Raw genomic sequence first — 15,008 nt, 5'->3', positions numbered from 1 at the left:
GCGTCTCCGCAATGGCGTTAAGCTATTGATTGAAGCGCTCGTCTGTGCACGAACGCCAAGAGAGAACTGATAACATTTATGGTTCCCCGAGATACCGGGAACGAGCATTGCGTTAGCTCACTAACACGTATGGGGAAAACTCCTGTTTTCTCAGAATCCTGAAGCCTGATTGTTTCACGTCTGTGCTTTTCACAGACAAATTGCATTTCAGCCTGCCGAAAGGGGCAGGGTTGGCTGCCAATATAAGCCATGTAGAAATGCCGAATCGTCAGAATCTTTCGACTGTGGAGTGGCTAGCGTGACTCGCCTGACTACATAGTACACAAGCACTTAGACTGAAAACAACCGTGCTTGAAGAGCAGGAATGTCCAGGTTGTAAAATCCGAAGAAAGTGGACGGCGAGGACCAGCTGGCCGCCGCACAGATATCTGGAATAGAGATTCCACTGGACCACGCTCAAGAGGAGGCCATACCTGTAGTGGAGTGGGCCCTAACCCCTAGGGGACAGGTCAAGTCTACTGCCTTGTAAGCCAGCGCTATTACATCCACAATCCATCTGGAAATCCTTTGCATCGAAACTAGCAGCCCTTTGGTGCGGCCTCCGAAGCTGACAAACAGCTGCTCTGATTGCCGGAACCGGCTAGAGCGCTCAGTATACACTCTAAGGGCCCTGATGTGCCTGCTCGTCCTCCGTAAGCAGAAGAGCTGACAGCGCGGGGTCTGAACGGGGTCGACAACACTTCCGAACTCGAGACAAGAAGGTTCCAAAGACAGAGCCTGCAGATCTCCAACTCTAAACCAGATCTGCAGGCTCTTGTCTGTGGAACCTTCCTGTCTTGAGTTTGGTCCCAACGACTTTAAAGTGGTCCTCAGGCAGAGAAAAGGTTATGTGCCGAAAGTGCTTTCGACCCCGTTCAGAACGCAGGTGGAAGCGCTGTCAGCCCCTCTGCTTATGGAGGACGAGAAGGCACATCAGGGCCCTTAGAGCTTAAGAGGCTTCAGGCTTCAGGATTCGGAAAAAAAAGAGTGTGTTTTCCCATAAGCTTTAGTGAACCAATGCAATACGAGTGAACAGTGACAACGAGCACTCGCCATGATTTAAAAAACGTTCCATTTCCATTCCAGTGATAGGTCGCTGCTTATTTACCCTGACAAATGAATTGCTAATCAAATGGAGATGTTTCTTTCTGTTTCATACATCCATGTCGCGAGATGTTTCAAAAAGTGAAGGATAATATCGACCCTGGCAAAAAGTGGTGGGGATAATATCGACCCCAAGTAATGCAATTTGGTCCTGTTTCAGGGAGTATTGTAATTTTGCAGTTTTAACTTTCCCCAACACTGTTTATTAATCTAATTTGTTAATTTCAACATTTACTAGACCTAATATAATTTTAAGATCACAAGTTGTTTATGTTAACATTAATTAATGCACTGTAAACTAACATGCACATTTTTAACATTAACAAAGGTCATACAAGTTTGGAACAAACTTTGGAACATGAGGTTGAGTAAATGATGTCCGAATATACGCTTTTTTGGTGAACTATCTGTTTAAGAAAAATCAAGTCCATTGTATTACATGCTCTCTCTGAAGTACCCAATTACAAAACAGTTCTAAGGTCAATTACCATTCAAAATTCATTAAAGGCCATTTGGTTGTCATTTGAAGATCCGGTCCAACATTAAAACTCAAGAGGGACAATCCTGTGCCAGTCGATACACGATTGATGTTCAAATCCCGTCTCACCGTCAGAAAGTCACGACCTGCACCTCTGGCTTCGTGCTTCTGGAAATATATCTTCCGGGTCAATATCACACCCCCAATCGCACATCGAGAATGCTAAATCATATCGCTTGATCACCATGATGCTTTTCAGAGGGGCAGATTATGGTATAATCTATAGCACATCAGATTATGAAATAAGAGAGAATTAAATCGTGCAGTGTCATGCACAGTCCTACAAGTCATCAATCCTGGAGTCAAACGGTGAGTCTTGACCTTCATTTGGTCACAGCATAAGCACATAATCCTGCAGTAGATGCTGATCCAGCAATGCAGCGCTTCAACCGTGCAGGTCACCGGCTGCACACTGTTCCTGTTCATCACGCTCTTCACGCGCCAACACTTTGCCAAAATGTAAATGGCAACACAAATGCATCAGTCAACATCAATATGTGTATGTGTACATCTGGTATTAACTAGAAATATGAAAAAGTCCAAAAGACCACAGGTGAATATTCGGAATAATTGGTGTATACATTCACACACATAAATGTAGATTAATAATAATAATAATAATTAAATTTAAAATAATAATAATAATAATAATAACAAAAATAAATTGCTGTTTGGATTTTAATAGTCAAATGCTTAAGGGTCCATGATTGGATGCAGTGATTATTATGTTTCTAGTATGTTAAATGTTTGCCAACAGTTCTTCTCATCCTAATTTATGGAGTGAGTAGCTTTTCATTTCTTAAACAACCATGTAGGAAGACATAGCATGGCCATATTCCAGGATTACAATGTCAAGATTCATCAGGCTCAAATTTGAGAAAGAATGGCAGGGAGGGAGCATGAAGAATCATTTTCACACATAAATTGGCACCTCTGAGTCCTTAAAGTCTTTAGGATGTGCTAGAGGAGACTTTACAGAGGGCTGGACTCTTGCATTGCCAATACAAGATATTGACCAAAAATGTATGCACTTCTTGATGGAAATAACATCACAACATGTATTTCCATCAAGAGGTGCATACATTTTTGATCAAGATCTTGTGTTCACATATAAATATATTATAGTTAAATCAATGTTTTTTTTAATTTTTTATTATCTTTTAAATGTATTATACGAGTTTAAATGTATTATATGAGTTCAAGTGAAATGCTTAATTAAACCAATATACAATGAAAAAATACATTTCAGAATGGCATTTTATTACAGTTGATATGTCCCTCTTTTGCTAAAAACAGCACACAAGCTGGAATGGAATCAAGAACATCTGTCCGTCAGAACATTCAACTGCTTCACAAAATTGCTTATTCCATTACTGCCATAGAAATATTGAAGAATCTTATATTTTTCTTATATATTTTTTCCCCGTTATATATGCTTTGGTTTGAAAGTTTTAGATGAGTAAAACTTAGCATTTTACTAAAATTAATTACAGGTTTTAGACTGAATAACATATTCGCAGAGTGGTCTCAGACATTAGGACACACACACACACACACACACACACACACACACACACACACACACACACACACACACACACACACACACACACACACACACACACACACACACACACACACACACACACACACACACAAAAAAAAAAAAAAAACCATACACACATACATATATATATACACATTACAAATACACACACACACACAAGTCCACTGGAAGATGCTTGTCTGCAACATGTTGAACTGGTTGTGTGTGAGCGCGCTCTAGTGGTGTGAAGGCGCACAGACAACCACCACATATATTTTGTGTAATAATAGGCTTTTCCGAAGTTGGTCCCATTTCATTTATTGTGCAAATGATGGGCATTTACATATTTAACAAGTTCTTAAATGCAGACAAGAGCAGTCAAAGACAAGGACAGATACAATTCTCTGTTACACACATATTATGGAATATAAAACCGAAGACAACACAAGGAGAACAGCAGAAAGCAGGATGCATCACACATACATGAAGGGTGTCCGACTCTGTGCGGAAAACACCCTCTGGCTTCTCATGACATGTTGCTCCTGCTACTGATGATCACAATCACAAACAAGGCGGACTGACTGTTATAACATTACACAGAATCAGGAGACAAAGACAGAAGAACAAAAATGTGTTATCCACACACATTCACATTCAAATAGATGAACATTGAGTTCATAGTGAATAGCTGTAATTATAAAACAGCTTGCAGCATCTCTAATGAACTTAAATCTAAAAAGCAGATAAAAGCAGGCTCCTCATGTGATCAGAGCAGAACTGAACATCAGAGGGACGGTACCGTCATTCATGAGGATATCATATCAATGTGTTACACGCATAACTAATGTTGCACAAATATTGAAGTAACATACCTCTGTTAAGGCAACCAGTATCATCTGTAAGAATCTGTCTGAAACCCCCTTAAATGTCAAATATTAAATAATACCATTATACTTTCAGTGCTGAAAAATAATAAATAATAAAATAAAAAACTACAAAGTCGTTAAAGCTTCAGAAAAGAAATAAAGTGCAAAACATGCATTAAATTAGTACACATTACCAAAAGTGAACCTCAACCTCATAAGTGGCAATCTGTGAAAAAAAAAAAAAAAATTCACACTGTGTAGATACAAAAAGTAGCAGTGTTACAATATGAAACAGTAATATTAGGGTACAGCTGGCAGAATAAAAATGAATCCACTTAGACGAGACTACAGAGAGATTTGAAATCATTAGTCAACACAAGTGCAGCATTTCTCCTTTCAGTTCATGAATGAGTTTCTTTCTTCTGCTGAACAAACAAGAAGATATTTTGAAGAATGTTGGTAACCAAACAGTTTCTGGTCCCCATTGATTTTCATAATTTAGAACAAAAATACCATGGAAGTGACTTGTTACCAACATTCATCTTCTGTTCAACAGAAGAAGGAACTTTATGAGCAAATAATGACAGAATTTTCATTTTTGGGTGAACTATCCCTTTAAGACTCCTGCCACCAAAAAAAAAAAAAAAAAAAAAAAAAAAGACACAAATGGTCTTGCGGAATAACGCATCTCAGCAGAAGAGGATCAGCCACCTGCTACTGTAGAAAAGGTAAAAAAAAAAAAAAAAATACAGATCTGCAGGTGAGACAGAACAGCATGATAGACCACATCACAGCTGCTTGAAATGCTCAGTGGCTTGCAAAAAAAATAATACATTAATAAAATAAAATAAATAAAAAGTCCAATCTGCAGGCAAGGAGAAACAATTGCCTTACACTCAAAATCAAAATCTGAGTTAGATGAGAAAGCTGTATTGTAAAATATCCTGAGACCAGAGGATTAAAAGCTATGTTTAAAAAAAAAGTTTATTGGCAGGTCATCCAGTCTAAATCTGCTTCAGAGCCAGCTGAGGGAATAAAGGAAAATGTGATGCTTAATATTATTCATATTAAATATAATTCACTGAAATGGCTACTAGTTTATACAGAATGCTGTTTTTTTTTTTCTTCTTCAAATAGTTCAACCCACCCATAATTGTTTCTGACTTGTTCTTTACACTACTGTTCAAAAGTTTAGGGTCAGTAAGATTTGTGTTTGTTTTTTTTTTGAAGGAAGAGCAAGGACGCATTAAAATGATAAAAAGTAACTTGTACATTGTTACAAAAACTGTTCTGATACATTTTAATAGTTTAAACATTAAATATTTTAATTAAAATTATTTATATATATTAGTTTATCTTGTCATGCTTGTCACATGACACACCGCAGCAACAACAGAGCTGAATGAATGATGATCTGCTTTTGTGTCATTTTTCCTTTTTTATTCAAAATATTCACAAATTTGTTAGATTTGGCATGAAATATCTGATATTCCGATTGTCAAATATATGCAAGTGGAAGTGTTTTGTTGTTTAAACGCCTTTATAACGAGAGCGTTAGTTGAGCTGTATGCGCGATGGGCGCCGCCATCTTAGTTTGTGCCGCAGACACAGTTCAGAGAATCGGATCTGTTGGATTTACAACACATGAATTCATCCACGACTCCCGAAATACATAAAAGTAAGTGGCTGGTGAACTGGGATAAGAATAGAGTAAACTTTAAAGTTACTTACACAATGTGTATCTGATATGAATAAAACGTGTCTAATTATAATGGAAAGGATTATTATTGCCTCTTCCTTTGACATCAGTGTGTTTTTTACAAACTCTAAATGTATTGTTTTTTTTAGTACTTATATGTCTGAAACCTAAAATAAACATTATGTGGTTGAAAACACTGAAAAGTTGTGATATATGACAGCTCTGAGCGCGCCTGTCTCTGGCTCAGTGCCAGCCACCGCGCGAAAGCCAGAGGTGTCAAGTAACGAAGTACAAATACTTCGTTACCTTACTTAAGTAGAAATTTGGGGTATCTATACTTTACTGGAGTAATTATTTTTCAGACGACTTTTTACTTCTACTCCTTACATTTTGACGCAATTATCTGTACTTTCTACTCCTTACATTTTAAAAATAGCCTCGTTACTCCTATTTAATTTTGGCTTGTCGTCGTAAAAAAAAAAATAGAGAGAGAGAGAGAGAGAGAGAGAGAGAGAGAGAGAGAGAGAGAGAGAGAGAGAGAGAGAGAGAGAGAGAGAGATAGAGAGAGAGAGAGAGATTTTTTTCCTTACATTACTTTTACTTTTATACTTTAAGTAGTTTTGACATAATTATTTTTTATACTTTTACTTGAGTAAAAAGCTTGAGTTGATACTTCTACTTCTTCAGAAGTCTTTTTAAACCCTAGTATCTATACTTCTACCTGAGTAATGAATGTGAATACTTTTGACACCTCTGGCGAAAGCACATTTGAATTTAGCAGTTGATCACGTCATGTAATGACCGTTCTAATCACACCGGTGTGATCATACGTGCGAAAGGGTTTTAAGCAGTGAATCAGAGTGAATGGGTCTTGTGATCAGCTCACCTTCTGAGCTGCTTCTGCGAACTGCTTGGCTCCGTGGAAGAAGTGTCCGGTCTTCTCCTCCGCCCTCATCAGACCGCGCTCACTCAGAACCTGACTGGCCCTCCGCATTACATTCCCCATCTTCCTCCCGGCCGGAGGGGACGGGCTACTCCTACTCCTGCTCCTGCTCCTGGATGCTTTAACAGCCGCTGCTGCTGAGGACACAAGCACAAACACATATGAGCATTAAGTCAAGTTCCAAAAACTCTTATTTTACACACTTACTGTATTAGATACTAAATAGACTTACATTTAATGTGGAAGACTTAAGTATTAGTGGAATTCTGCTCTGGAATTGTTTTTTGTTTTTGGAAAGAAATTAAAGGTGAACTAAGTAACTTTTTTTACCTTAACTGAACAGCTTCGGAGTCATTGGAATGGTTATATTACTTATTTCGGGTTGAATGGTGGTCGTTTCGCACCCCCCTGGTGCCCGTGAGCGGAAAATACGCACTTGCAACTTTGGGGTGGCGGGCCGCCGGCCGCCGCGCCAGGAAGTCTCGCATGATATCAGGTCTCGCGATGTAAACTATTGCTTTACGGCCAAAAGAAATCTGCTAAAATGCCGTCATTATTGCGCTCCCTCACGCTGTTCGAACCCGAATGAAGAAGACGTTTTAAAGAATGTCCCATCTGCTTTGATGTCGTTGATCTACTAGCCTCTGGTGTCTGAGAATCACCAACAAGTTTTTACAACAGTGTTGTCAAATATCTATTCCGAAGCTGTGGGGGGGAGCTCTAGAGAGAAACCTGCGAGCAAAAAGCGAGAATACAGCGAAGAAATCCCGAAGTTACTGAATGCAGCTTTAAAGGGATACTTCACCTCTGGGAAGATGAATGTGTATTTAAAATAGGTCATTTAAGTAGAAGAAATGTGAAGAAATTTTTTAATTTGGAGCTTTCTAGACTGAGAAAAGCCAGAAAATGTATTTTTGGCTTATGTGGATGAAAGACAACAACTCCCAGAATGCACCTGCTTTGCTGTCTTAGGAGGCCACGCCTACCGGTAAGAGTGCGCAGTTTAAAACAACAAAGCTAGCCTACGTGATGAGTTTGTGAGGGATTTAGAGATAGCCCAAAATGTCCGGGATTCAGCTTTTGCGTTCTACAGTCGCCATTCATTCATCATGTTTACTGTGGCGAGCAGGACGAGGCTGACGGCCGCGGGAGAACAGCGCGAGGCCGGTGGCATGATTACTGAGACGCGCCGGGTCTCCCATCTCTCACGGAGGAGCGGGAATTTTTCTTAGCAATGGTAAAACACACATCAACCGATCACTTGTTTAGCGTTCATGTAAACACTACATTCAAATTCACCATTCGGAATGAATTCAGTTAGATTGAAACAAAAGGTGTGCATGTAAACAAGGAATAGCGACCGCAGAAAGCAAAAGCTGAATCCCGTACATTTTGAACGATCTCGCCCGCCGGACAAGTCCGGGAAAAGGAGGATGGTTACTTACTCAGCTTTCTCCTACTATTCAGCTTTCTCCACAGAACAAGAGCCTGCTAGCTTAGCTTCCAAAGAAAGACGGCTGACACTGTGTACATTCTGTGAGTGAGATCCCACCCTGTATGGGCGGGCTGAAAACATGCGGAACAACGCCATCTACTGGCTGTAGTCTTTAGCCTCTGTCCAGAAAATCCTCCGATGACGCAAAATGACGATTTTTGCGTCATCGGAGGATTTTTTCCAGACAAAAAATACATAAATCTCTCCTCTCAGGGGGATATGAGGGTGGAAAGCATGGTAATTCTAAAATACTACAGGTTTTCTACTAATACAAAGCTTAATGCTAAATCCTGAAGTAACCCTTTAATACTTTTATTCAGCAAGGACACATTAAAAGTAAATATAAAATGTAAGATATTTATAATGTTACAAAAGATTCATCAAATCTATTCATCAAAGAATCCTGAATGTGAGATCATAGCCAATTACTTTAATCAGTGTTGAGGGAAGCTAATTTTTTTAAAGTAATGCATTACAATATTGCGTTAATCCTTAAAAAAGTAACTAATTGTGTTACTTAGTTATGTTTTATGGAAAGTAATGTGTTACGTTACTCTTGCGTTACTTTTTCTCACCTGGGCTGGGCTTGCTTGTTTTTTAATAACAACAAAAAAAAGGTTGTATTTTTGGCAAATATAAAGGCCCTTTCACACCAAAGGTGAAATGAATAAGCCTCAGGCTGAAGGAAATGCAAATGCACTCCTGTACAGCAGAGGGCGCAGCTCTGATCAAATTCAAAGTCAGTCAAATACTGTGTTCATTTAAAAGTAATGCGTTACTTTACTAGTTATTTGAAAAAAAGTAATCTGATCACGTAACTCGTAATTAGCCTGTGTGATTTGTATGGTGTGTGAAGTTGTACATAACACACTTATTTATTCTATAAATCAGAATCATCTACACTTGGAATGTAAATCTGCAATGCCAATAACTAATCGTATTAACTGCAAAAAGAAACAGACATGGCAGTATATGATTATAGCTGAGGTGTGTGGACTGGGACGTTGCATTTTGTGCCTCCAGGGCAGCTTGGCACCTCTCCCATTCATTACACACCATTCATCCATGATCCGCTGTGAAGGCTGGTGCCACTATACTCATCTCCGCTCCTCTCCCCCTCCTCAACGCCTGTCTTTGTGTCCCTGTGCATGCCTTCATCTGAACAAAGTGGCCTCTGAACTAATCGGGCCCTCTTTGCAATGGAGCCATTCTCTGCCACTGCCGAGAGATCTATCACAACACTACAAACAACCAGCCGACAAAGCGCCCTCTCTTCCTGCCTGGACTCTGACTGATCTGACCCACACAACTCCACAGACAGGAACGGATGGAAACCAAAGGAACTGCCTAAAAGATGCATTTGTGATACATTGTCTACTTTAGGGGTCAATGATGTTCTTTTTTTTTTCTAGTAAATGAAAATGCTATTCCTATATACACACAATGACTTGAATACACCTCTTCAATGATGACCATGCTGTTTTTCATTTCTGAATTGTTTTTTTTTTATAAAGTCAAAAATGTCAAGGTGACAGCTATCCTGATCTAAAAAGCCTAATGGAGAAAAAAAGCCTAATTAAAAGGATGAAATGACTGAAAAGACGACATTTAATGACAACAATAATAATAATAATTTATTATTATTATTATTATTATTTTAAAAAAAGCATTCTTGAAAAAAATCTTGAGAAATCTAGAAATAATAATAGTTAAAAAATAATATTTGTGAACATATTTGAAAAGGATTTATTATTATTATTAAAAATGAACATTCTTGAAAATAAATTATTATTATTATTATTATTATTATTATAAAATAAACATACTAGAAAAACAATCATGAGAAATCTTGAAATAATATAAATAATAATTACTGTTATTATTTAGAAAAAGAAGCATTCTTGAACAATTTGAAAAGGATTTATTATTATTATTAAAAATGAACATTCTTGAAAATAAATTATTATTATTATTATTATTATTATTATTATAAAATAAACATTCTAGAAAAACAATCATGAGAAATCTTGAAATAATATAAATAATAATTACTGTTATTATTTAGAAAAAGAAACATTCTTGAACAATTTGAAAAGGATTTATTATTATTAAAAAACAAGCACTCTTGAAAATAAATATTTAAATAATAATAATAATAACATTAGAAATAATAACAACAACAAATATAATAACAATAATAAATGTTCTTGAAAAAATGAAAATAAATATTTAAATTAAAAAATAACAATAATAATAAGTATTATTATACAAGTAAATATTTATTAATGTGTACCCATATTGTCCATGATTTAATGGAATTAAAAAAATCTTTTTACTTGATGGTTGCACCACCATCATTCAATTAGATTTTTTTTAAATATATAAATTATTTTCAAAACAATAAGACACTAATGTGATCTCAATGAATTTGGAAACACACACACACACAAATCCTACTAACCTTCACGCTGAGGCCGACCCTGGTTTGCAGTCATACTGTTCTTCATTCTATTCAAAAAAATCTTGCAGCGGTAGATGACCATGTTAACAGAACAAGCATCTAAAATATGGAAACATACATTTTGTTTTGTTACATATCTCAGGCTTTCCATACAAAGGTCAATACAGCGATCTGGCTTCCTGAACGCACTCACCTCCCATTAGCTTTTGCTGACAGTTGACAAAGTTAGTTTGGCATGGAGCATCAGGGCTCTTCTTGTTCTCCGGAGCTCCTGGTATCTTCTGTTCTCCAGGGGTCGATGGTTTGCCAAACTTTGCCTCCCAGTAGTTCTGACAAGCATGATAGAGAACTTGCACAAACATGCATTTCTCTGCAGCTGAGCCGGCCACCCATTGATCAGAGGTGCGATCGAACACTAGGTCGAACTCAGGAGTGTCCTAACAAATATTCAGAGGAGTCAGAATAATGGAATGCACTGGGAATAAAAAGCTGCGTTTAGAAGAATGGTCACCTTATCAGGGTTGATGCCATTGACCTGGCGAAGCTGCTCCACAGACCATTGAGATCTTTTAGCAAACTGTCGTGTGCCCGGATACCTCTTAACTTTAGTGATGAGGACTTGAGCTGGTTGACTGTTGGTAACTACATGGAAACATGAGTCAATGATGTCTTCATTAAACTTCAAGACTTCTGATAGCTCAAACTTATTTCTCAAACTCACTCACTGAGATACTTAAAGACACAATATAAAGACACATTACCTGACAAGCAGAGAAAAGTTGAGTAGTCCCTCTTGCGACTTGCATTGAGGAACGACAGTCCTTTCCTCTTCATCCTTCTCCTCACCTCAATGGCTACCAGCAGCTTTTCATCTTTTGGGACAAAGATCTCACGGCTGATTGCTGACTGAATGTTCATCTTCAAAATGCCTTGAAAATATTTCCACAATGTATGAACAATAAATGTATTTTTGCACCCAACAGGAAATGTTTTATTTTGATTGTTTTTATTTTTAAATGAGATATTTTAATGTATAATTTTGTATGATGTTTTTACTTAATAGCTTTTCATTACACTCACAAACCCCAGTCTGGGAAACCATGTTGTAATGTAATATAATGCACTTCATGTTGTTGAAAATAATCATGGAAAATATTTCCTTTTTCTCTGTATTTTTATCAATATGGTACAAGATTATCCTATTCAAATTAACGTGATAATTAGTTAAGTCAAAAGTAATCTAAAAAGTAATCCAAAAAGTAGTCAGAATACATTACCTAAAATGAGTAATCTAGATTACATTCCTAAATTTGTGTAATGTAAATTGCAATCAGTAACTGGCTACAATATTAAAGTAATTTACCAGCACATATAACCGCTAAGGTAGCCAATACATATTTAAAAATATTCACAACATATTCATTGAATACGGTCAAAAAGTTATATTATTATAGGCTACATTTTAATTCAGATTTTTAAAACTATTAACGTATGAATGTTAAATGTTTTTGTTAAAAAGTTAATAATTGACAGACCTCTTGTTAGCTCACCTGTTGCTCTAAAAGGTTTCCAAACACAGAACTTTATGCATTAGTAAAACCACACAAATCCTTGAATAAACTGATAAAACAACAGACCTTCTGCTTGATCTTCCTGAGGCTTTCTTCCTCCCTCGAGCCTTAAAGAGCTGTGAGAAGTTTCCAGAAGCCCAGTCTGTTTCTGCTGTTCAAGCCATCTTTATCCCGCATGTGTTCTACTGAGAGACTGCAGGGCGTGTGTGGGGAGTCCCGGAGAAAACCCACAGGCTGTGTCCTATATCCAAGTGAGCTGCCTAGTGCCTACTGAGAGAGCGCTTCAGGGGATCAGAAGAGTTTGAGTCAGCTGAGCTCAAACATGCAGACTAGAGTAACGGCTTGGATTTGAGAATTGAGACAGAGTCACTCAAACACACTGGCAACTCGCTAAGGGTCACGTGAAGCCCGGTTGGTAAGGATTGAATGGACCGATATTTTTTTTATTAGAAAATATTTTTAATAGAAAAACGAATTTTAGTTTGTTTATGAAGTCGATTTACATATTGACTTTATAAAAAACTGTAAAAAATAAAAAAATAAAAAAATATAAGTAAACTGACCTTGAATGACCTGTTACATAGGATTCTTCTTGTTTGATCGCAGTTCCTAATATAATAATATTACCGTTCAAAATTGGCCTCGACACGATGTTTTATGTTTTTGAAAGTCTCTAATGCTCACCATACTTGATTAAAAATACAGTAACACCTTAATATTGCGAAATATTATAACAATTTAAAACAGCTTGTTTTATTTTTTATATATTATTAATTTATTTCTGTGATCAAAGCTGAATTTTCAGCATCATCCTGTCTTCAGTGTCACATGATCCATCAGAAATCATTCTAATACGATGATTTGATGCTCAGGAAACATTTATTATTATTAGCAATGTTGAAAACAGTTGAGCTGCTTAATATTCATGTGAAATTCACTTTGTCATATTTGTCACTTTGTCAATGGAAAGTTCATAGTTTATGTCATACATGGTAACTTTCACCGTCCAGCTAGCGGGACTCGTGGCGCTCTTTTTTGTTGAACAGTACGTTTTTGGAGTTCATTTTTAGTCCATCTCCTACCCTCAAGTCCGTTTTGCTGAGATGGACTAAAAATGAACTCCCAAAACTTACTGTCAGATTTTAGAAGATGAATTCTTCAAACAGTGGTACAAGAGGATGTGGTGCTGGTCCTTCAAGAGTCACTCTCAATCTGTCTGTCTATAAAGCCTATACAAAATCAGTCTTAATGTATGTTATTACTCTTCAGCTTGTGATTCTTATTAAGAGGGGGTACATTTTTAGGATTCTTTACCTAACCCAAGTCTCTGAGATCCTGACACCTTGCTCTTCTGGAGACACCAGGTAGGCCGCAGTTCTGAAAAATGGTGGCGCTGAAGACTTAAGGGTTCCTGATGGTTTCACACTTAATTCTTCACCTTAATTCCTAATTCTTTGCAGTTACCATGTGTCTTTTCTTCTCCACCTGTTTTTTGTCTGACCCTGCTGACCCAATGAGTGTTTCACTGTCTTTATCTGTAAAAGAAAACGTGCTTAATAATTCTGCACACCTGAATTAAAGGCGTTTTTTATTTCCAGCCTTCATGAACAATCACTTATAAATGATTAAATACAAAATTAATAGTAGTTATTAAGATTAATATGGTTTGGAATTGGAAAAAAAATAAGCCTGGGAATAAAATATGATCAGAAAATCAACGTGCCTAATAATTCTGCACGCACTGTACATAGTTATCACAACATGTTAATAATGTAAATGTTAAACAATAATGAACTTTTCTTGGGTAGTATATGTCCCTTATGCCATCTTAGAATTTTTTTTTCTTCTTGAAACAAGCAAAACAATTTTTGATGAATAGTATATGTCTTGATTATTAAAAACAGGTACTTTTTGTGCCCATTTTTGCAAATAGTATGGTAAATAATAAAATAAAAAGTTGGCTCAAAAACATATATATGCTGTGCGTGCTCCTCACCTCACAAAATAAGACAAAAGTATACCAAACATTTAACGTTGCTGTCAAATTATTATTTAAAATGACTTGTCTAACAGGGAAAGGAGCATAACAGGGTGGAACGGAATATAACAGGGTGTTAAAAGGTTCAGTGGATGAGCTTTTTGTCATTGTCCTGCATGGTTTGCCATCAGTAATGTGTGGAACTGCACCTATAATACTGTTTCAAAACAATAAAATCAAATAAATCCAAATTTCCTTTGGGGAAGGGACACAAAAAATAGCTATGTGGTTCCTTATCACAATCAATCATGGTGGCAAACCAATTCTCTCTTCAGATGGCTAGAGAAATATTTACAAATTAGAAAAGACAGACATAATAAATTAACTAGATTAACAAACATACAAAATTCTATTAGAATTTCCACCCTGTTAGTTTCACATTCCACCCTGTTAGGTTTATAGACCTAACAGGGTGGAATCTAACAGGGTGGAAAATTCTGAGCTAAGTTAGTCATAGCTCTTTGAGTGATCAACATTTAGCTAGCTAACCTTCTACAGATGAACAGAACTTATATAACTATGTCAGATTTGTTTTTACTTTTTTTTTTTTGATAGGACAAACATTCTCAATAACATAGCCTAACAGGGTGGAACTTTAAGGGTGGGACAAGCAGGATAACATTTCAAAAACTAAAAAAAAAACTTAGGAGTGAGAGTTGAAGCTTACCTCAGTTTGTACAGTTGAATTCCAGTGGGAAAAATAAATAA

The 15,008-nt window shown here is 36.8% G+C and overlaps 1 protein-coding gene across 2 annotated transcripts; it reads right to left on the bottom strand.

Moving 5' to 3' along the window:
- Positions 1-3,226: 3,226 nt before the first annotated feature.
- On the bottom strand, positions 3,227-12,546 carry stxbp6l (syntaxin binding protein 6 (amisyn), like). Of its 2 annotated transcripts, none has more exons than XM_084431936.1 (7): positions 12,329-12,546; positions 11,453-11,620; positions 11,203-11,333; positions 10,885-11,128; positions 10,692-10,790; positions 6,679-6,869; positions 3,227-5,118 (listed from the first exon to the last, which is right to left on the bottom strand). In XM_084431936.1, the coding sequence occupies exons 2-7, from the start codon at positions 11,607-11,609 to the stop codon at positions 5,098-5,100; spliced, it is 843 nt and encodes a 280-aa protein (XP_084288062.1). In that variant the 5' UTR covers positions 11,610-11,620; positions 12,329-12,546; the 3' UTR covers positions 3,227-5,097. The 2 variants fall into 2 exon arrangements, with proteins under 2 accessions (XP_084288062.1, XP_084288061.1); XM_084431935.1 differs by having other exon boundaries at positions 6,679-6,872; positions 12,329-12,545.
- Between the last annotated feature and the right edge of the window lie 2,462 nt (positions 12,547-15,008).

The sequence above is a fragment of the Rutilus rutilus genome, assembly GCF_951802725.1.
Source record: "Rutilus rutilus genome assembly, chromosome: 15".
In the NCBI taxonomy this organism is placed as follows: Eukaryota; Metazoa; Chordata; class Actinopteri; order Cypriniformes; family Leuciscidae; genus Rutilus; species Rutilus rutilus.
Note: the sequence above shows the minus strand (reverse complement) of the source record. Positions and strands in the feature narration are given on the sequence as shown.